The 23788-nt window shown below is 43.1% G+C and overlaps 1 protein-coding gene across 1 annotated transcript in view; it reads left to right on the top strand.

Annotated features, from left to right (window-relative positions):
* Positions 1-23312, top strand: part of fam199x (family with sequence similarity 199, X-linked) — a 24100-nt gene extending 788 nt beyond the window's left edge. The window contains exons 2-8 of the mRNA XM_078211762.1: positions 4015-4078; positions 7114-7299; positions 11082-11310; positions 13618-13770; positions 18538-18699; positions 21000-21254; positions 23013-23312. Of these exons, the coding sequence (XP_078067888.1) occupies positions 7133-7299; positions 11082-11310; positions 13618-13770; positions 18538-18699; positions 21000-21254; positions 23013-23183 (1137 nt within the window). The 5' untranslated portion in view covers positions 4015-4078; positions 7114-7132 and the 3' untranslated portion in view covers positions 23184-23312. The remainder of the gene's footprint in view (positions 1-4014; positions 4079-7113; positions 7300-11081; positions 11311-13617; positions 13771-18537; positions 18700-20999; positions 21255-23012) is intronic.
* Positions 23313-23788: the final 476 nt, after the last annotated feature.

The raw sequence follows: 23788 nt of genomic DNA on the forward strand, positions 1-23788 counted from the left end.
TAGAGGATAGAGAGAGAGAGAGAGAGGATAGAGAGAGAGGGGAGAGAGATGATAGAGGATCGAGAGAGGGGGAGAGAGGGAGAGGGGGAGAGAGCTGATAGAGGATTGAAAGAGAGAGAGAGGGAGAGAGATGATAGAGGAGAGAGAGAGAGGGGAGAGAGATGATGGGGGGGAAGAGAGATGATGGAGGATAGAGAGAGAGAGAGGGGAGAGAGATGATAGAGGATAGAGAGAGAGGGGAGAGAGATGATAGAGGATAGAAAGAGAAAGAGAGGATATATAAAGAAAGAGAAAGAGACGATATATATAGAGAGAGCGGATATATAGAGAGAGCGGATATATAGAGAGATATATATATATATAGAGAGAGAGAAAGAGAGAGAGGATATATAGAGAGAGAGGATATATATATAGAGAGAGAGAAAGAGAGAGGGGATATATATATAGAGAGAGAAAGAGAGAGAGGATATATAGAGAGATATATATATATATATAGAGAGAGAGAAAGAGAGAGAGGATATATAGAGAGAGAGAGGATATATATATATAGAGAGAGAGAAAGAGAGAGAGGATATATAGAGAGAGAGAGGATATATATATATAGAGAGAGAAAGAGAGAGAGAGGATATATATATAGAGAGAGAGAAAGAGAGGATATATATATATAGAGAGAGAGAAAGAGAGAGAGAGGATATATATATAGAGAGAGAGAAAGAGACAGAGGATATATATATAGAGAGAGAGAGGATATATATATATATAGAGAGAGAGGATATATAGAGGGGGAGGGAAGATGGAGAAAGAGGGTAAGCAGCATTGGAGGGAGGAGGAGAAGGGGAGGATGGAGAGAGTAGGTGAAGGTGGGGGTGGGGGGTGGGGAGGAGGCAGGTGAGGGAGGGAGATTTGACCAAGTGAGCGTGTTGCTGAGGGGAGTAGCTTGAGCTACTTGAGGGAGTAGTGAGGGGGCGAAGGTCAAGTGGAGGGTGGGTGATCTGAGTGGGTGAGGGGATTGAGAGAGCAGGAGGAGAGGGAGGTGGGGAACAAGGAAGAGGGTAATAAGCAAGGGGGTGGGAGAAATGCGAGGGATGAAGTGAGGGGGTGGGGGCTGGTGTTGGGGAAGGAGGGTGGGGGAGGGGGAGGATTGGGTAGGTGATAGATGGACGGGGGAGGGTTGGGGAGGTGTTGGATGGGAGAGTGGGAGGCTGAGGTGAGGAATATGGATGAGATGAGGGCAGTGGCGGAGAAGGGAAGGGTGAGAGCTGGGGAGGAGCAGGGGGTACAAGGGGATGTGAGAGTCGCAGGGGGTGGGGAGGGAATTCTAGGGTGGGGATAAATCAAACATAGTTAACTAAGGAAGTTAAGGATTATATTAAACTGAAAGAGAAACATACAATGTGGCAAAAATTAGTGGTAAACCAACAGATTGGTTTACAAAAGCTGACCAAAGGGAGAAGATAAACTGAGGGTAAACTAACATGTAATATAAAACAGACAGTAAGATCTGCTTTAAATATATAAGAAGGGAGAGAGGCCAAAGTGGACATATGCCACTTAGCAAATGAGATTGGGGAAATAATAATGGGGAACCAGGAATGGCAGAGGATTAAATAAATATGTTTAAGTCTTCACTGCAGAAAACACTAATAACATTCTAAAAATATTAAATAACCAATAGGCAAGAGGGGAGAGGATATAAGTGCAATAACTATCACGAGAGAAAAGGTACGAGGGAAACTAATGGGGCTGAAGGCAGATAAGTTCCCTGGACCTGATGTATTGCATCTTAAGATATTAAAGGAAGTAACTACAGAGATGGTGGATACACTGGTAGTAATCTTCCAAAAATCCTTAAATTCTGGACGTGTCCCAGAGCATTTGAAAACTGCCAATGTAATACTTGTTCAGAAAGAGAAGGAGACACAAACAGGTAACGTTAGGCCAGTTAGCTCAACATCTGTCATTGGGAAAATGTTACTGACCATTGTAAAGGATGTAATGACCGAGCAGTTAGAAATGCAGAATATAATCAGAGTCAATGTGGCTTCTTGAAGGGGAAATCATGCCTGACAAATTGATTAGAATTCTTTGAGGTGGTAACAAACAGAATAGATAAAAGGGAATCAGTAGAGGTAATGTACTTGAATTTCCAAAAATCTTTCAATAAGGTACCACACAAAAAACTACTTAAAAAGAGCCCGTGGTTAGTATATTGGCATGGTTAGAGGTTTGGCTAACGATTAGAAGAGAGTAAGTTGGGGTAAGCATGGCATTTTCTGGATGGCAACCTGTAACGAGTCAAGTGCTGCAGGGCTCAATGCTGGGCCATAATTATTTACAATATATATTAATGATTTGGACATGGGAAGTGAATGTACTATTGCCAAGTTTTGGATGATGCTAAAATAGATTTGATATCTATCTATTTGATAGGAAGAATAAAGGAGCTGGATATTATTTAAATGGAGAAAGACTGCAGCTCAGTGAGATTTTGGGGTCCTCCTCCATAAATCACAAAAAACCAGCTTGCAAGTTCAGCAGACAAATGGAATGTTGTCCTTTATTTCAAAGGGAATGGAGTATAAAAATAGGGAAGTCTTGCTAAAAGTATACAAGACACTAGATAAACCACACCTGGAATACTATGAACAATTTTGGTCCTTTTATCTAAGGAAAGATATACTGGCATTGGAGACAGTCCAGGGAAGGTTCACTAGGTTGATCCTGGGTATAGAGGGATTTTTCTCATGAGGAGAGGCTGAGTAGGTTAGGCCTGTACTCATTGGAGTTTAGAAGAATGAGAGTTGACCTTATTGAGTGAGACAGCATTCTCAGGGGGCTTGACTGTAGATGCTGAGAGGTTGTTTCTCCTTGTGGGTAAGTTTAGGACCAGAGGGCATAATCCAAGAGTAAGGAATCACCCATTTAGGACAGAGGTAAGAAGGAATTTCTTTTCTGAGGGTTGTGAATCTGTAGAATTCTTTACTGTAGAGGTTGGGTCATTTAAGTATGATGTGGCGATGCCGGCGTTGGACTGGGGTAAGCACAGTAAGAAGTCTCACAACACCAGGTTAAAGTCCAACATGTTTATTTGGTAGCACAAGCCACAAGCTTTCAGAGCGCTGCCCCTTCATCAGGTGAGTGGGAATCGTGTTCGCAAACAGGGCATATAAAGACACAAACTCAATTTATAAGATAATGGTTGGAATGCGAGTCTTTACAGGTAATCAAGTCTTAAAGCTACAGACAATGTGAGTGGAGAGAGCGTTAAGCACAGGTTAAAGAGACAATTAGTGAGATTTTGCAAGACTTGATTACCTGTAAAGACTTGCATTCCAACCATTATCTTGTAAATTGAGTTTGTGTCTTTATATGCCCTGTTTGCGAACACGACTCCCACTCACCTGATGAAGGGGCAGTGCTCCGAAAGCTTGTGACTTGTGCTACCAAATAAATCTGTTGGACTTTAACCTGGTGTTGTGAGACTTCTTACTGTCATTTAAGTATGGTCAAGGCTGAGATTGACAGTAAGGGAATCAAGGGTTGTAAGGAATAAGGTGGGAAAGTGGAGTTGAGGATTATCACATCAGATAAGTCATGATCTCATTGAATCATGGAGAAGACTTGATGGGCTGAAAGGCCAACTTCTGCTCCTTCTGGGTGAAAGCATGGGGATGGAGAGGATGAAGAGAAGGAAGGGTGCAAGGGAGGTTGAGAGGAGGGGTGAAGGGAGGTCAAGAGAAGGAAGAAGGTAGTGAGGGATTGCAGGAGTCGGAGGTGAAAGATTGAGGAGAGAGGGAGAATGAGTGGAGGATGTAGCGAGTGAGGGGGCCGGGAGCACCTTAAAAGCATCTTGTTGCTGTTTGTGGGATTTTGCTGTGCGTAGATTGTCATCTGCGGTTCCTGCATCGCACGTCCACACTTCAGAAATGCTGAATTGGTTGTGACTTGCTCTGTAATGTCCAGAGGTCATGACAGAGACAACTTTTCTAATGTGCCGAATTCCTTGCGTCATAGATTGCGTTACGAGAGAGGAGCAGATAATCAGGAAGCTGCCAGATTTTAAATGATCTACAATAAGGTAAATTTCAAACCAGTAAATTTTGAGCAAGAGCCTAAGTTTAAGACAAGGAACTATTGATGAAATGCTGCTGATAGGTCAGTTTTGGACACATGGCATGAAGTACTCTTTCATACAATGTGACTAATGATGGGACTGGGATTCTCCTTAGGATGGTCTAAATTAAAATTATTTGTTTCAATCGCGGTTTCCTCTCTGCTGCAAGTCCACTCTGCAAGCTGAAGGCCATGTGAAATATTTCAAGGGACCTTAAACAAAATTGGCCACACACTCGTAAAAAGGCTCGAAGGAATGTTGGTCGCGATGGATTTGTTTGGGCAGGATAACTGTGCATTCATGCTCCTATATGAGCTTTTTAAAAAATTATTGCATGGGATGTGGGTGTCGCTGGCAAGGCCAGCATTTGGTGCCTGTCCCTAATTGCCCTTGTATTGAGTGGCTTGCTTGGCCATTTCAGGGGGGAGGGATGTGTCAACTGCACTGCTGTGGGGTCTGGAGCCACAAGTAGGCAGATTTTCTTCCCTAAACCTACAGGACATCAGTTCCCATGGCCAGCATTACTGAGACTGGCTCTCAATTCCAGATTTTATGAATGGAACTTAAATTCCACCAGCTGCCATGTGATTTGAACCCATACCACCTGAGCATTAGCTTTGCCCTCTAGTTGCTAGTCCAGTGACAGTACCACTACGCCACAGTCTCTCCGAGTTCCACTGTGGGTGGCACAGTGTTTAGCACTGCTCCCTCACAGCACCAGGACCCGGGTTCAATTCCAGCCTCGGGTCACTGTCCGTGTGGAGTCTGCACGTTCTCCCCGTGTCTGCGTGGGTTTCCTCCGGGTGCTCCGGTTTCCTCCCACAGTCCAAAGATGTGCGGGTTAGGTGGATTGGCCATGCTAAATTGGCCCTAATGTCAGGGGGATTAGCAGGGTAAATGAGGGTTACGCGAATAGGGCCTGAGTGGAATTGTGGTTGGTACAGACTCGATGGACCCAATGACCTCTTTCTGTACTGTAGGGATTCTATGTTGCATGGCCTCCCTCATCTTGAGGTACTTTGCGAGCAGCTACATTCATGTGCCCAGTCAGTTACAGTTGTGTCATTTCCAAGGTTCAACACATCTGGCTGGTCACTATCATCTTGTGCGTTTGGTGCTCGGTGATTGTGAATTGAGTTGCCAGCAGACACTGTTCTGAACCCGTTTCACTTCAGAGCTGCTCCTGCCAGCCAAGGGGCTCTCTGATATCATTGATTCCCAGTCTTCTCTCTGCTGATCTCACATTCACAACTCCCCCACCCCTTCGCCCACCATCAGCCATCAGAACTTGTCAAAAGAACACCTATTCTCCCTATCCTAATGCCAGCATTTTCCTCTTGCTTCACGTCATTACTGCCCTGCTGTACCTGTCTCTTCCATCATTCTCACTTCATAAAAACATAATTAGTTCCATAGAATCCCTACAGTGCAGAAGGTGGCCAATTGGCCCATGGAGTCTGCACCAACTCCCCGAAAGAACATCCCGCCCCAGGGCGAACTGTCTTTGCCATTCAGCGAGATTGTGACTGATCTTCATCTTCCCATCCTGTCGCCAAATTCCAATGTGCCCAGCATTGTTAATCTGTTATAACTCGCTGCATTTCAAATAGTTTCCTCTTGTTACTGCTGGTTCTTTAATGTAGTAATGGATATTTAATATCCAGCGAATAGACAATATGGAAAGGTGATGGTCAAGTATTATCGCTAGATTATTAATCCAGAAACTCGGCTAATCTAGGGACTCAGATTCGAATCCCACCATGGCAAATGGTGGAATTTGGTTTCAATAAAATATATTTAGAATTAAGAATCTACTGATGACCGTGAAACCATTGTCAATTGGGTGGCACGGTAGCACAGTGGTTAGCACTGCTGCTTCACAGCTCCAGGGACCGGAGTTCAATTCCCGGCTTGGGTCACTGTCTGTGTGGGCTTTGCACATTCTCCTCGTGTCTGCGCGGGTTTCCTCCGGGTGCTCCGGTTTCCTCCCACAGTCCAAAGATGTGCGGGTTAGGTTGATTGGCCATGCTAAAAATTGCCCCTTAGTGACCTGAGATGCGTAGGTTAGAGGGATTAGCGGGTAAAATATATAGGGATATGGGGGTAGGGCCTGGGTGGGATTGTGGTCGGTGCAGACTCAATGGGCCGAATGGCCTCTTTCTGCACTGTAGGGTTTCTATGATTGTCAGAAAAACCCAGCTGGTTCACTAATGTCCTTTAGGGAAGGAAATCTGCCGTCCTTACCAGGTCTGGCCTACATGCTAAAGTTTATTAGTCACAAGTAAGCTAACATTCACACTGCAATGAAGTTAGTGTGAAAATCTCCTAGTCGCCACAGTCCGGAGCCTGTTCGGGTACACTGAGGGAGAATTTATCATGACCAATTCACCTAACATGCACATCTTTGGACTGTGGGAGGAAACCCACGCAGACCTGGGGAGAATGTGCAAACTCCACACAGACAGTGACCCAAGCCGGGAATCGAACCTGGGTGCCTGGCACTGTGAGGCAGCAGTGCGAGCCACATGTGACTCCAGAGCTACAGCAATGTGGTTGATTCTCAACTGCTGTCCAAGGACAACTTGGGGATGGGCAATAAATGCTGGCCAGCCAGCGACGCCCAGGTCCCAAGACTGATTTTTTAAAAAAATAACGTTCTGTCTGAAAGTTGACATCTCCGACAGTGCAGCCCTCCCTTAATACTGCATTGTGGTCTTAGCCAGTCAACAACCAGTCACTTCTTAGTTCCTATAAGCAAGCTTGAGCACTTTTCCAATGTCGTAAAATTACACGTCAGCAGCTTCCTGTGAAATTAATGCATAGGATATAGTTTAATCATCATGGGAAAGAAATCAGTGGAAACAAGGTTGTGGGATTTTCCCGCAGTCTTTTGTTGTAAAGTGACAAATGTTATTGGAGTTAATGCCAACACCCTCGAGGCTGCACATCAGTTCCAGTATCAATGCAATGTATTAAATCATCCTGTTTTTTTTTGATAGGTTTATACCTGTATGAATAATGTCAGATGATTTATATGGCAAGTTCCTGGCACCCGATGAACCATTCCCCTTGTTACCACAAAGGGGGCACACGAGTGATGTCGCCAGTCTTGACATTAGTGATTTTGGTTGCCAGCTTTCGTCATGCCACAGAACTGACCCATTGCGCAGGCTCCACACCAACAGGTGGGTACTACCAAGCCAACCGTGGGGGTATTCCCTTCACCCACAATTGCAGTGGTTTTATTGCACCAGTGATGGTCCATAGTGTATGTTCAGATAAATTGTTGTGAGCTATTTGTGATGCTCATATCGACTGAAACTTCCCTTGTGCAGTACATTTCCCCCTACAGAGGAGACAAGTGATCTCTATTTAATATCTGCAGAAACTGACTAGCTGAACTTTTAATGAGACTAAAAATGTTTTTATAAAGTGGAGTTTTTTTTTAATGCATTGAGTAGCTGTCTCTGGTTGCCTTTCACAATTTATTTCCTGAGAAATTATTCATGATGTGGAGATGCCGGCGTTGGACTGGGGTAAGCACAGTAAGAAGTCTCACAACACCAGTGTAAAGTCCAACAGGTTTATTTGGTAGCACAAGCCACAAGCTTTCGGAGCGCTGCTCCTTCATCAGGTGAGTGGGAGACGTGTTCACAAACAGGGCATATAAAGACACAAACTCAATTTACAAGATAATGGTTGGAATGCGAGTCTTTACAGGTAATCAAGTCTTAAAGGTACAGACAATGTGAGTGGAGAGAGGGCCAAGCACAGGTTAAAGAGATGTGTATTGCCTTGTCTCCAGCCAGGACACTAACTGTCCTGGCTGGAGACAATATACATCTCTTTAACCTGTGCTTGGCCCTCCACTCACGTTGTCTGTACCTTTAAGACTTGATTACCTGTAAAGACTCGCATTCCAAACATTATCTTGTAAATTGAGTTTGTGTCTGTATATGACCTGTTTGTGAACACAAGTCCTCATTCACCTGATGGAGCCTGAGACTCCAAAAGCTAGTGCTGCCAAATAAACCTGTTGGACTTTAATCTGGTGTTGTGAGACTTCTTACTAAAATTATTTATGACCCTTGAATACATATTCAACGTGACATTTTAACTTGGTTTAAGTTTCCCCTTGCTGCCTTGTACTCTTGAATTAAAGCTGCTTTCCCGTTGATCTAAAATAAGCAAACTACTCTGAATGCTGGAATCTGAAACAAACAGAGAATGCTGGAGGAACTCAACAGGTCTGGTAGCATCTGTATGGAGAAAAAACAGTTGACATTTTGAGTCTGTTTGGTTCTTCATGAGAACTGCGAAAGAGGGAAAATCTGTTCTAGTTGTACTGTAATTGGAAGCAATTGAGACAAAAGTTTTAAAATTTAAGTTTAAAGTTTTTGAAGTGTGGCAATCCTGAGAACAAGAGATAGTTGACCAGTGCAAGGGGACGGGAGAGGGGGAAGAAGTGTTTTTGCATTCGGACAAAAATATATCAGATATAAAAAAAGGGTTAAGATGGAGGAGAAACATTGCGCTCAACAACTTTAGACTGTGACCTTTCTATGTCTTGTTCTCAAGGATTTTATTGGCCTTTTGAGAATCACATTCCTTGAATCCATCTATTTATAGTTCAGTGTATTGTGTCCTGACAACCAAATTTTACATGCATCAGACTGCAAGGTTCTCCAGGAATTTTTTGTATTAGCTTTGGTGGGGTGCAGTTTAACAGGAGGCCCCCATTTTCCAACAATATTCATCATGGTTGCCAATTCAGTGTCCTTTCTTGCAAGCTCGAAGTTAATGGATGACCTCCCACGTCTGACACCATCTGCCACAGTTTTGCCCACTCACTCACATTTTATCATGATCCTTTTGCAGATTTCTGTTCCCATCTGTGCCATTTACTGTGTCAGTTAACTTGTAGGTGGTGCAAAATGGTGATGTGGTGTGATCAGCTGATGGAAAGTTTCCTTTCACTGGAGACTCGTCCACCTTGCTGTCCGATGTTGTCTGCATCAATAGGTCTGACTAGATCCATGCAACAAGCACACAGGCTGGGAGCAGCCATTGATTTTATATTTTGACCTTTGTTTCATTTTTGGAGGAGGGTGTCTTAGCAGTGGCCTCTGGATCCAAAGAGTTCACAATTGGCTTGAATGATCACAGAATAAGGTGCACAAGGAGGCCATTCAGCCCATCGAATCTGCACCAACAATAATCCCACCCAGGCCCTATCCCCCGTAACCGCACGTACTTGCCCTGCTAATCTCCCTGACACTGCAGGGGAATTTAGCATGGCCAATCAACCAAACCCACACATCTTTGGACTGGGGGGTGGGAAACCGGAGCATCCGGAGGAAACCCAACGCAGACATGAGGAGAACATGCAAACTCCTCACATCGTCACCCGAGGCTGGAATTGAACCCGGGTCCTTGGCACTATGAGGCAGCAGTGCTAACCACTGTGCCACCGTGCTGCCCAAAGGTAAGGAAGCAGCTATTTTTTTGGTAACTGCAAGAAGGAATTCCCAATATTTTTCCATGCTTCCATGGCCACTACCTGGGATGACTGGCTTGGATCTTCACTTTGGTGTCTCCTCCTTAAGGATGTAAGGATTGCCAGCAGAGGCCTGACCGAACCAACCGCAAGCTAACTTTTATAAAAGTAAAATATTGCAGATGCTGGAATCTGAAACAAAAACAGAAAATGCTGGAAAATCTCATCAGGTCTGACAGCATCTGTGGGGAGAGAATGGAGCCAACATTTTGAGTCTGGATGACCCTTTGTCAGAGTAGTTCTGACAAAGGGTCATCCAGACTCAAAATGTTGGCTCTAGAACATAGAACAGTACAGCACAGTACAGGCCCTTCGGCCCACGATGTTGTGCCGAACCTTTTCCGAAACAGATCAAGCTATCCCACTCCATCATTCTAGTGTACTCCATGTGCCTATCCAGTAACCACTTGAAAGTTCCTAAAGTGTCCGACTCCACTATCACAGCAGGCAGTCCATTCCACACCCCAATTACTCTGAGTAAAGGACCTACCTCGTACATCCCTCCCATATCTTCCACCATGAACCTTATAGTTATGCCCCCTAGTAACAGCTACATCCACCCGAGGAAATAGTCTCTGAACATCCACTCTATCTATCCCCCATATCATCTTATAAACCTCTATTAAGTCGCCTCTCAACCTCCTCCACTCTAAGAGAAAAGCCCTAACTCCCTCAACCTTTCCTCATAAGACCTACCCTCCAAACCAGGCAGCATCCTGGTAAATCTCCTTTGCACTCTTTCCAGTGTTTCCACATCCTTCTTATAGTGAGGTGACCAGAACTGCACGCAATATTCCAAATGTGGTCTCACCAAGGTCCTGTACAGTTGCAGCATAACCCCACGGCTCTTAAACTCAAACCCCCTGTTAATAAACGCAAACACAGTATAGGCCTTCTTCACGGCTCTATCCACTTGAGTGGCAACCTTCAGAGATCTGTGGATATGAACCCCAAGATCTCTCTATTCCTCCACATTCCTCAGAACCCTACCTTTGACCCTGTAATCCGCATTCAAATTTGTCCTACCAAAATGAATCACCTCACACTTATCAGGGTTAAACTCCATCTGCCATTTTTCGGCCCAGCTCTGCATCCTATCAATGTCTCTTTGCAGCCTACAACAGCCCTCCACCTCATCCACTACTCCACCAATCTTGGTGTCATCTGCAAATTTACTGATCCACCCTTCAGCCCCCTCCTCCAAGTCATTTATAAAAATCTCTATTCTTTTATTCTCTCTCTGCAGATGCTGAGACCTACTGAGATCTCAGTAGGTCTCAGACCTACTGAGATTTTCCAGCGTTTTCTGTTTTCATGCAAACTAATTTATATTTTTATTTTAAAATTGAGTGGTAATGACGGCAGCACCAATAATTTGAGGAATCAAAGCATTTTTCTGTTCAAACACAGATGGAACTTGACTTCCTGTGGGACAAGTGTAGCGAGCTCGGAATGCAGTGAGGAACTCTTTTCATCTGTTTCATGTGGTGATCAGGAGGACTGCTATTCCTTGTTGGACGATCAGGAATTCACTCAGAATGCATCCTTCGATCTCTTTCCAGAGGGTAGTGTTTGTAGCGACGTATCATCATCAATTAGTACCTATTGGGATTGGTCAGACAGCGAGTTTGAATGGCAGGTGAGCTGAAGTAGTTTCTCTTGCCTGCGACTGTGGAATTAAATCTTTGTACGGTACGGAGGGTGCCCTTTAGGCTGATTGCAGCTGTGCTCCTTGAAAGAATTGACCAGAAGTTTTCAAATGTATATTTAGTGCCCTTTTAATTGTTGCTGTTCAATCCATTTTTTAAAAAAATTATTAGTGTCACATTTAGGCTTACATTAACATTGCAATGAAGTTACTGTGAAAGTCACTTAGTCGCCACACTCTGGCACCTGTTCGGGTACACTGAGGGAGAATTTAGCATGGCCAATACACCTAATCAGCACATCTTTGGACTGTGGGAGGAAACCTGAGCACTCGGAGGAAACCCACGCAGACAAGGGGAGAACATGCGGACTCTGTACAGACAGTGACCCAAGCCAGGAATCGAACTCTGGTCCCTGGCACTGTGAGGGAGCAGTGCTAACCACTGTGCCATACTTTACCATCCTTTCGACCGGTGCACAGCAATACAGTTTCTGAATATTTTGCAGCTACAGAAAAGATTAAGCAAGGAGTGATAGCAAGAAATTATGAAGAACGGCTTGAAAAATTGATTATTTTTCATAAAGGCGGTGAAGAGAGGTCTTCTGGAAGTTTATTTTTGGTTTTGAGGGAGTCAGCAGTGTAAGAATATGTTCCATTTCTGGCAAACCAGTAATTGAGAGTGGCTAAAACTTAGAATGTATGCCACTATGGGGAGGTCAGTAGAGATGGTTTTACATGATTATCAGAGCATGGAATATGTTGATTCAGTAAATGAGTTAGTGCAATATTGTGACCCAGTGAGGACTCAATAACTTCAAAAGATGGATGGTGGGGGGAGGAGGAGGAGAGGAATAACATGGGAATATCATCCATATTGCATTTTATAAAGTAAAGGCCTATTAGTTTAGTTCAGTTTATTTATTAGTGTCACAAGTAGGCTGACATTAGCACTTCAATGAAGTTACTGTGAAAATCCCCACACTCTGGCACCTGTTCGGGTACACAGAGAATTTAGCACAGCCAATGCATCTAACCAGCACATCTTCTGGACTGTAGGAGGAAACCGGAGCACGTGGAGGAAACCCACACAGACACGGAGAGAACATGCAAGCTTCGCACAGACAGTGACCCGAGCCTGGAATTGAACTCTGGTCCCTGGTGCTGTGAGGCGGCAGTGCTAACCACTGTGTCACCCACTCTGGATATGGAAAACGATCACACGCCAGTCACTCTGGCATCATTTATTGAGCATGTTCCTATAAATTGCCTAAGAAGCTTACCCTTGTTGATCTAAAAAGTTGGATTGCCTCAAAAATTGCTCTTTTGACCCTATGTGCCATCTGCTATGAGTAATCCAACTATAATTTTACCATTAGTTGAGCTGATTATTGCTTCCTAGACGAAGTGCATTGTTAAGACCAAGGCCAGAAACTCCAAGGTGTTTTATGAAGTTGGCCTAAGTTTTTACACTTGATTTTGTCATTTGGGTGAGCATAAGGTGTTTCACTCCAGATATTATTCAAGTGACCCACGAGGAAGCTTTTATCAAACAAAGTTTATTTAAGAACACAGTTAAAATATAATAAGATTCAGCATAACTTTTACCAATTACAAGAATTAGCCATGATAGTAGTATCAACCTTCATAGCTAGCTCTCTATGATGTTCCAAGTCAAACAACATCCCACAAACATACACATCTTCCTAGCCTTGGCACAAAAAGCAAGTATGCTCATGTGATGCTGGATTTTCAGCTTTTTAGCACGTGCTGTGAATTGGTCCTTTGAATATTGAATCAAATCTCTGAGGCTTCCCAATCCTTGAACTTTCCAAAAAACCTCTGGAGAGAGAGAGATGGGGACATTGCCTGCCTCCACCAGCTTCTAGCTAGCAACTAAACCAAAACAAAAGATTGGACTTTTTGGTGAGAAAAAACTGTCCCCATCACCTGACCTGTCAATCATGCTCCAGCTAGCAATTCCAAAAGGATCATAAATCCCCAGGACCTGCATTAAGCCAGATTAAAAATAAACATGATGTCCACAATATTGCTTCGGTAACAATTAGAGGACGCTGGTTACAGACAATACAGTGTCAATAAAATGCTTAGACCTGCTTGAAAAACCTTCAGAGAAACATGATTAAAATACATTTCTGAAAGAGACAGTATCGTCACGTGTTAAACCTAAATGCTGGCACCATTCTTGATAGTGCATGCAGTCCTGACCCCAGGTTTCTGTGTGTTAGTGCGATGTAATTATCTTGTATTAATTTAGTCTGAACGTTTTGTGTTTCCAAGCTGCCTGGCAGTGATTTTGCAAGTGGAAGTGACGTCTTGTCTGATGTGGTTCCCAGCATTCCAAGTTCTCCTTGCCCTGTTGTAAAGCGGAGGAGTAAACAGCACAGAAGTTTGGATGAACTTCCTTGGAGTGCAATGTCTAATGATGAGCAGGTATGTGGAAGGGTGGTTGTTGACTTCCCTTTTGAAGTTTACTGTTTAGTGCAGGGATTACTCATTTCTATGCGAGATTAAATCAGCTGTACATTATTACTATCCTGTGGGGACTGTGGAGAAGACCTGATGGACTGAATGGCCTACTTTTGCTCATACACCTCATGGTTAGCATTTAAAAAGAAACCTGAGCACCTTTTTTTAACCAACAGACACCACATGATTTCACCTCTTTAAAACGGATTTATTAGTCACAAGTAAGGCTTAAATTAACACTGCAATGAAGTTACTGTGAAATTCCCCTAGTCACCACGCCACGCCTGTTCAGGTCAATGCACCTAACCAGCATGTCTTTCAGACTCTGGGAGGAAACCCACGCAGACACGGGGAGAACATGCAAACTCCACACAGACAGTGACCCAAGCCAGGAATCGAACCCTGGCGCTGTGAGGCAGCAGTGCTAACCACTCTGCCACCGTGGTTTGCAAAAGACCTGAACAAAACAAGCACTCTTAATGTGGTTTCTAACTAAGTATGTTATGTTCTCAGGTTGACTACTTCAGCCTCAAGAGCTATATCTAATTTCTTCTTGAAATCACACAAGGTTTTGGCCTCAACTACATTCTGTGGTAGTGAATTCCACGTATTCACCGCTTTCTGGGTGAAGAAACCTCTTCTCACCTCAGTTCTAAAAGGTTTACCCCTTATCCTCAAACTATGACCCCCAGTTCTAGACTCCCCCATCATTGGGAACGTTCTTTTTGAATCTACCCTGTTAGAATTTTATAAGTTTTTCTGCGATTTTCCCCCTCACTCTTCTGAACTCCAGTGAATATAATCCTAACCGACTTAGGTTTGTCATATGAAGAGAGACTATCGTCCCAGGAATAAGCCTGGTAAACCTTCACTGCACTCCCTCTATAGCAAGGACATCCTTCCTCAGGTAAGGACACCAAAACTGCACACACTATTTCAGTTCCTCACCCAATGAAGGCCAACATACCATTTGTCATCTTTACTGTAACCCTTTAGACCAATAACATAATCACTGACCTACACATAGCATATTGTTATTATTGTTGCAAGTGCTCGTTTATTGACATCAGTTTGACATCAATCTCAAATCACTTAATTTAAATTACTGAATAATTTAAATTTTGTTAACACCAGTTCTTCCTGTACCTTTACATTTGAATTGGTGGACAAAAGTCACTGAATAAATCAAGATACGCGGTGGAAATTTTCCATTCAAGGACCTTTCGAAGCACACAGTTTATACAAAATAGGGAAACTACAATTTAGAATAGGAAATACTGCAGACTATAGTGCTTTAAATATATCGGCAGAATAGAAATCATAGAAACCCTACAGTGCAGAAGGAGGCCATTCGGCCCATCAGGTCTGCACCGACCACAATCCCTCCCAGGCCCTACCCCCATATCCCTAAACATTTACCCGCTCATCCCTCTAACCTACACACAACCTACATCCGCAAATAATTTTTTAAAAATTCTCCCTCTGTACCTGAACAGGTGCCGAGCGTGGCGACTAGGGGATTTTCACAATAACTTCATTGCAGTGTTAATGTAAGCCTACTTGTGACACTAATTTCCTCTCCACAGATGCTGACAAACCTGCTCAGTTTATCTACTTAAATATAACGTTGTTGAGTGGAAATTTTTCAGTGCATCTTGGTTTATTCAAAATGAATTTTCTATTTAAAAATAGAATTATCTACTCAAACTTCAAAAGAAAGGTACCGAAATTAAATTATCCAGTAATTTTCATCTAGTTATCTTAGATTGTTGACTTGCAGCATTTGGGACCAGCTAGATTCTTTAGTAGACTAATGCATTTCTAACTTCACTACCTCTGTTTTTATAATTTAAAAATTGATCAATTAATACAATGTCTTGGAAGGTTTCAGTTCAGTGTTTTTAAATTGAGTGTGCAGAATCAATATCACGACTAGTCTGCAACTAAATTGTATTTGTAAGGTTTGTTGCTCATGGGGAAACAATAGTGGCCCTGGCAAGAAAGATTACTTGCAGTAAAAATTCTAGCATTGAAGCTAAGAACAGATTCAGATGCAGCCCCAAACAGATTCTAGCATTTGAATGGTGAAAAGTGCTGGCTACTGTCTAAAAATCGCATCAACAGAATTCAAAATATGGCTAAAAGCAAATTACTGCGGATGCTGGAGCCTGAAACCAAAAGAGAAAAGGTTGGAAAATTTTGGCAGCATCTGTAAGGAGAGAAAAGAGCTGACGTTTCGAGTCCAGATGACCCTTTGTCAAAGCACGACAAAGCTTCAACAAAGGGTCATCTGGACTCGAAATGTCAGCTCTTTTCTCTCCTTACAGATGCTGCCAGACCTGCTGAGATTTTCCAGCATTTTCTGTTCAAAATATGGCTGCTGCGCACTTTTACTAAACTAATTGGGTGGTTTCTTAGAGTGTTAGGAAATCGTGGATTTCAACCCTTGTTGAAGTGGGCTTTAGTTGCATTAAAATAAATAAGCAATTTAAGTCTGGAAGTTGCAGCAGTTTCAAGAGCAAGCAGGTTCTCCCAGTGCCCTGGCCAGCAGCTTATTCCATAACTTAAAAAAAACACACATTGGTCAGGGTTTCACGGTGCAAGTGGCAACATGAGCGCAAAATCCCTTAAGATTAAAAAAAACGAGGTCTGATTGTCCCTGCCCCCCCCCCCCCCCACACCATTGACGTAACGAGGTTCCCCCCCCCCCAGGAACATGGAGAACCTCATTTAAATAGATTAACATCTAAGTACAAGTCTTCCCTGCTGTATTGTCCCTCACCTCACTTTGGAATTTCCAGTCACGTCAACAAGGTTTACAACAAGTTTTTAAAAATGGGAACGGGGAGGTGCTGGCGGTGTGGGAGGGGGTGGGCACTACATCATGCTGCTGCCCCCTACAGTACTCCATTGGCTGTGTTTGGGACCAGATCAGAAACTCCAAGGTTATAATGTTCGACTAGACCCCAGCTATTTTTGATTTAGTGTCAGGATAAGGTGTTTCACTCAAGGTGTGATTCTATTGAACCACTAGGAAGCTTTAATTAAAACAAACTTTATTTAACAGTATAGTTTAACTATAGCGAAAATAATTAGTGTAAATTTTAGAACTTTTACCAATTGAAATACTTAAACATGACAAGAAACAATTCCTAACTGCTCGTCTATCTCTATTAGTTCCAATTTAAGCAATATTCCTCATGGCCTTAAACTCCTCTTCAGAATTAGTTAGCACAAACACATTGGCTTACATGGATTCCCAGTTTCAAGCCTTTTCACACTTCTGAAGAGAGAGAGACCCATTTTCGAGCAGATCCCAGACTTCAATCAGAGAGAGAGAAAACAGTTGCTGCTCTTTGCAAATCCAAACACAAACTGCCTGCTATTTTCCTCAGTAAACTCAGCTCCTCCCATTAGCACATGACATGCACTTGTCAATTAACTGAATCAAGCCTCTACTCTGAAACCCCAGGGCATTAAATCTGCATTAACTCAGATTAAAACAAACACCCCAATAATTAGGAACAATTATTCTTCTGCATTCTGAGCAGGTGGGCTGCCTAGAACAGACCAAAGCGGCACCGTAATCAAAGCTCAAGTTTAAACTATTTCCTTCAAGAAACATGACACAAATGCATTTCTTAAAGGCACAGTATCGTCACACTGTAAACCTTTTAGGAAGTCCTGAGACCATGAAAGACTCTGGAAATCATTTCTTCATGAAAGAGCCCAGGGGGCAACTGCTATTCACTTGTCTTGTGGGAATGAGTCCCAAGATTATAAAGCAAACATAATTCAGAGGCTGGCACAAACCAATTCCGAGGCCTACATATCCCAATCATTTGATTTGCCTTCTCTTTTCTCCCACCAACAACTCGCCCTGCCCTTAGGCTGAACCATATAATAGAAGAAGCTAAGCAAACTAGAATATTGAGCTGATTGCAGTATTATTTAACTCCTTTTTAAATTTCACTTTTGTTGTGTAGAAATATTTTGTTACATAGACATAGAATCCTTACCGAAGGAGGCCATTCGGCTCATCAGACCGTCACCAACCACAATCCCATCCAGGCCCTGTTGCCATAACCTGACACACATTTGCTCTGCTACTCCCCCAACACAAGTGTCAATTCAGCATGGCCAATCAACCTAACCCGCACATCTTTGGACTGTGGGAGGAAACTGGAGCACTCGGAGGAAACCCACGCAGACACGGGGTGAAAGTGCAAACTCCACACGGACAGTGACCCGAGGCCGGAATTGAACCCGGGTCCCTGGTGCTATGAGGTAGCACTACTAACCACTGTGCCACCATGCTGCCCACCGTGTTATATGTTTATGGGGTAGAGTTTAGTTGCTAATCACGGCAGCTCAAGCATGTCTCGATAGCTTTTAACTAATTAAAATGTTGCACCAAATCTATCGCTAAGCGAAGAACTGGAAATCTGTTTAGTGACTTCAAATCATGGATGAAGTCGTTGCCCATTTTTATTATCTGGGGCACTGGTCTAGCACTGGTTGTAAAACTAATCAATGTTGTATTCATATATTAGCCCATTCCCAGAACTGATTTAAAATTCACAAGCTTGATGATTACAAAGAAAGGAAAGTCGATCATAAACATGAAAGTTGCCGCTCCATAACTGAGTGTAAATTGAATGTGTATTGAACAATTTCTGTTACTTGCAGATGACTAAATGTTTACCTGCTTATCGTTTCTACTTGTTTCAGGTTGAATATATTGAGTACCTGAGTCGTAAAGTCAGTACAGAAATGGGTCTACGGGAGCAGCTGGACATTATTAAAATTATTGATCCAAATGCTCAGATTTCGCCTACAGACAGTGAATTTATAATTGAGCTGAATTGTTTGACAGATGAAAAGCTAAAGCAGGTAAACCTCGAGATCAAATTTAACTGTATGTGATGAAAGCCATAATAAATATATATCCCTGTATGTGAGATTTAATATTGTATTGATCAAGTTTTTTTTACTTCTGTATAAAGATGGCAACTTGCTTGTATTTGATGCATGTCTTCTTGTTTTCTGACAGTTGCATCAATTTTATAACTTAAATTTAAGTTTTAGGCGCTTGTGATCCGCTTCTTGGAATTAATCTTTGTTAGCAAGTGAACGCAAATTGTACATTTTAGTACGTCATTGCATTCAGTTATCCTAAACCTAGTTCCAAAAAAACAGCAATATGAGTGATTATGCAGCTGCCATAATCTAATTTTGACATTAATTTTTGAAAAAACCTTTGAAAATTTGTGGTTAGTCTTGTGTCTTGAGAGTATACCTGGGCGGCACGGTGGTTAGCACTGCTGCCTCACCGCGCCAGGAACCCAGGTTCGATTTCCGGCTTGGGTCACTGTCTGTGTGGAGTCTGCAGGCTCTCCCAGTGTCTGCGTGGGTTTCCTCCGGGTGCTCCGGTTTCCTTCCACAGTACAAAAGACGTGCTGGTTAGGTGTATTGGCCATGCTAAATTCTCCCTCAGTGTGTGGCGACAAGGGGATTTTCACAGTAACTTCAGTGTTAAAGTAAACCTACTTGTGACACTAATAAATAAACTTGAAACCAATTTTCATTTCAAACTGAAACAGAAAAAAAACACTGTTAATGACCTGAGTCTCAGTGACGTACTGCCCAATCCAGAACGATATCATTGGTCACCTAGCATCATACTACTGTTGCTCCTGACGTTACTGGGTTGCAACAGACAATGTTGCTTAGGTACATAGGCAATGCTAAAGGATAAAAGACCAAAGTCTATCTTTCGGGCCTTATAGCACCTTGGACAATGACAGTAGAGTAATGGAGTCATCGAGGTTTACAGCATGAAAACAGGCCCTTCGGCCCAACTTGTCCATGCTACCCAGTTTTTACCATTAAACTCGTCCCAATTGCCTGCATTTGGCCCGTATCCCTCTATGCACATCTTACCCATGCTTTTTAAAAGACAAAATTGTACCTGGCTCTACTACTGCCTCTGGCAGCTTGTTCCAGACACTCGCCACCCTTTGAAAAAATTGCCCCTCTGGACCCTTTTGTATCTCTCCCCTTAAATTCTGCATAGACCTTTATCAACATATTTTAAAATTCCCTTTGAAACATAGTTCAGCAACACATGCACTTACAAGTAGTTTGGATATGGTGTTAGAAGGCACACATTGCACAGAATGAAGTTATCTGTTCTCAAATTACGGTTTGCAGCATATGAGTCAGGAAGCTTTGAACATTTTGCTTGTATTGTGCTTTCAGGAGAATGCGTTGGTACATTGGGTTGTTGCTATGGTTGTGCATGCACTAAGGTTAATGTTTGTTTAAAGACTCGAGCAGTTTTTGTTCTTTAAGAGGATTTTCTTGGGTGCAAGATGACGCTCTGCCTATGTCAGCTGGTGATTCAGAATCCTGTCTTTATTAAAGTTGGGGGAGCAAATCTTACATTCCTTCCCTGGTGGGAGCTTGAAGGGGATGGACAGGGTGGTGGGCAGTTGTGTGGGGGGGCGGGGGGGGGGGGGTGATGGTTGCAGAAAGGAACCCAAAATGATCTGGTTTCTGGTTCTGAACTGGAACTGAACCTTGTCTGCCCTGATTGGTGTCAGTTGTACAGGCGGCACGGTGGCATCGTGGTTGGCACTGCTGCCTTACAGCACCAGGGGACCCGGGTTCGATTCTCGGCTTGGGTCACTGTCTGGAGTTTGCACGTTCTCCCCGTGTTTGCGTGGGTTTCCTCCAGATGCTCCGGTTTCTTCCCACAGTCAGAAAGACGTGCTGGTTAGGTGCATTGGCCGTGCTAAATTCTCCCTCGGTGTACCCGAACAGGTGCCGGAGTGTAGCGATCAAGGGATTTTCACAGTAACTGCATTGCAGTGTTAGTGTAAACCTTACTTGTGGCACTAATTTAAAAAAACTAACCAACTTGTGATTGGTGTTTCACCAAAATCTTTATTGAAGGTTTTTTTATTTTGGAGTTTTTTTTAAGTAAAACAGTTGCAATGTAATTTTAAAAAGCAATCAATTTAAGAGTGTGCCACTGCTGTTTAAAATTACACCTGTATTGTTTTAGCATGTCAAGCTAATTGCCTTTTTAGAAGCCACAGCAGGTTGTTAAAGGAGATGCAAGTTCTGTGCATGGTCATGGCGGGAAGTGTTTGCGACCTGCTCCAATTAATGCCTTGTATCCTGTTTAGGTAAGAAATTATATCAAAGAGCATGGGGCCCGCCAGCGCTCTGTACGTGAAAGCTGGAGGCGAGGTAGTTACACTGGCTGTGGAGTCAGTGGCTTGAGTGTGGCCAGCAGTAGCAGTAGCAGCCTGGTGAGCTCGGCCAGCAGTAGTGGATCCAGTGGCTGTAACTCTGCATCAGCTTCAAGTGCCAACATGAGCCGGGCACACAGCGACAGTAACCTCTCCACGAGTGCAGCCGAGAGAATAAGAGACTCAAAGGTAAGGTGTTCCTTCACCGGAAGCAATCATATTTACAAGTTTAGATGCTTTTCTTGAGTCATGAGTGTTTCTGATTTTAGCTGGTGCTGGATGTAACGTACAATGTGTCTTTCGACACCAGGCTAATGTGCAGTTTCTGGCACTCAGTTCTGACCGAAATTATTTAATGCTTCACTGCCTTTCACACAACAGTACAATGGGACAAATCACAAGAGATTCTGGTGCTCATTCTGAAATCTTTTAATTGGATTGCAATGTCACTAAATCAGAGACAGTTGTTTAAAACTGGGGGGGGCGAAGAGTTTGTTGCTGCATTAAAAGGATGACGTGAGCAAGTCAGAAAACGTCTCCACAGGTTATTTCTCTGTTTGCACAAATAATGCAACAAAGTTAAATCGGGAAACATTTGACGAAATTTGTTGCCTCAAAAATCTGAATCAGCATCTGCTTCTTTTGACACCAAATGCAAACACATATGCCAGTGTCACGACAAAACATTGCACTCCGAGATAGCAGTGGCACTTCCTGGTCTCCTTTTGGATGGGGAAAGCAAACCTGTTTATCAGTTTCTTCCTGAAGAAGAATGAATGGGTCTGCTATCTGAAGGACTGATTAGTTTAGGGGGAGGTGATGGCCTCGTGGTATTATCGCTAGAATATTAATCCAGGAACTCAGCTAATGTTCTGGGGACCTGGGTTCGAATCCCGCCACGGCAGATGGTGGAATTTGAATTCAATAAAAAATATCTGGAATTAAGAATCTACTGATGACCATGAAACCATTGTTGATTGTCGGAAAAACCTATCTGGTTCACTAATGTCCTTTTAGGGAAGGAAATCTGCCATCCTTACCTGGTCCGGCCTACATGTGACTCCAGAGCCACAGCAATGTGGTTGACTCTCAACTGCCCTCCAAGAGCAGCTAGGGATGGGCAATAGAAGCTGGCCAGCCAGCGATGCCCATGTCCCACGAATGAATTTAAAAAAAGTTGTGTACTGCAATGTGAAAGAAGTGGTTCAAGGCAGCATGTTATCTGAGCTGCATTGGATTATTCATTTTACTGGTGACGTGAAAGGATCTGCAAATTGGATCAATCATGCTCTGCTTTTTATTGCCTTAATGTCAAATAATGGAATATCAAAAGACACTTTTGACAAAAGACCAAAGATGTATCTTTAAAGAAAGGATGGTGGGTGTCTGGAATTCACTGTCCGAGTTGGTGGTGGAGGCAGAGACCCTAATCTCTTTTTAAAAGTATCTGGCTCTGCACCTCCAGGGCTTTGGGCCGGGTGCAGGATTGGAAAGGGCACCTTGGTGTCCACGGGTTGGCATGGACAAGATGGGCCCAAAATGGCCTAATTCTGTGCCGTGACTTTTCTCTGGTTCAATGTGCAGGTTAGGTGGATTGGCCGTGCTGAACTGCCCCTCAGTGTCCCAAAATATGTAGGTTAGTTGGAGTAGGCATGGTAAATGTGTGGGGTTATGAAGATTGGGTGGGGAAAGGGTCTGGGATGAGGTACTCTATTGGGGGAAGTTGATGCAGACTCGATGAGCTGAGTGGCCTTCTGCTCTGTAGGGATTCTATGACTTGCATCTCTAATCCTTGCAATACTGATATACTCAGTCCATCCAACACCCTTTGGGCTGACACGACTGACAACGTAAAAAATAATAAAAGTGTGGCGTGACAACTCATTTCTTTTCTTCCTCCCCTTTCCTCAACCCAACCCAACCCAACCCCTGCCGATTGTTTGACAGAAACGATCCAAGCAGCGGAAGCTGCAGCAGAAAGCCATGCGGAAGCGTCAGCTGAAAGAGCAGCGACAAGCAAGGAAAGAGAGGCTGAGTGGCTTATTTCTGAATGAGGAAGTGCTCTCTGTGAAGGTGGCAGAGGAAGACCATGAAGGGGACGTGGATATCTTAATGTGACCAAATGTGAAATGGCAATGTGTCTTGAATTTAAAAGAATAACGTGTAATAATAACACTAACTGCTTGAAAACTGGAGCTGAAACCTGGAGATAAAGGCTTAAAAAAAAAGGATGATTTCCGTTTACAACTTAACATTGTGCACCATAGTTTTTGTTTTTCGGACAACTTGGTGATTTGCTGCTGAAACACTGATTTGTATAGAAAACTTTAAAGTGTAGTCTGTAAGGTATCTTTATGACTTGGCAGCAATATGCCATATATATTCCTAATAGCACTAACGGGCAGTGCACTATTTTACCAGAAAAACATTTCATTTTTGTGCATCACTGTGGTATTTGAAATATTGCCTGTGGAATAGACATATATATATATCAAGATATTTCATGTTTTGATTCTCTACCTGCGCAAGTTATTATGCAAAATCTTTGAAATATGGATTATTTGGCAATGTTCAATAATTGTTGCCACCAGTGAAGTACTTCTCTGTCATTACCAAAATTGCATGATTAGCTCAGTCAGCTTTTACCATTTTTATAGAGATGATGCCTTGCGTTCTGGCCATGATTAATCAAAATTGCACATGTGGAATCCTCGTGTATGCAA

This window comes from Mustelus asterias, chromosome 4, assembly GCF_964213995.1.
Source record: "Mustelus asterias chromosome 4, sMusAst1.hap1.1, whole genome shotgun sequence".
Classification (NCBI taxonomy): Eukaryota; Metazoa; Chordata; class Chondrichthyes; order Carcharhiniformes; family Triakidae; genus Mustelus; species Mustelus asterias.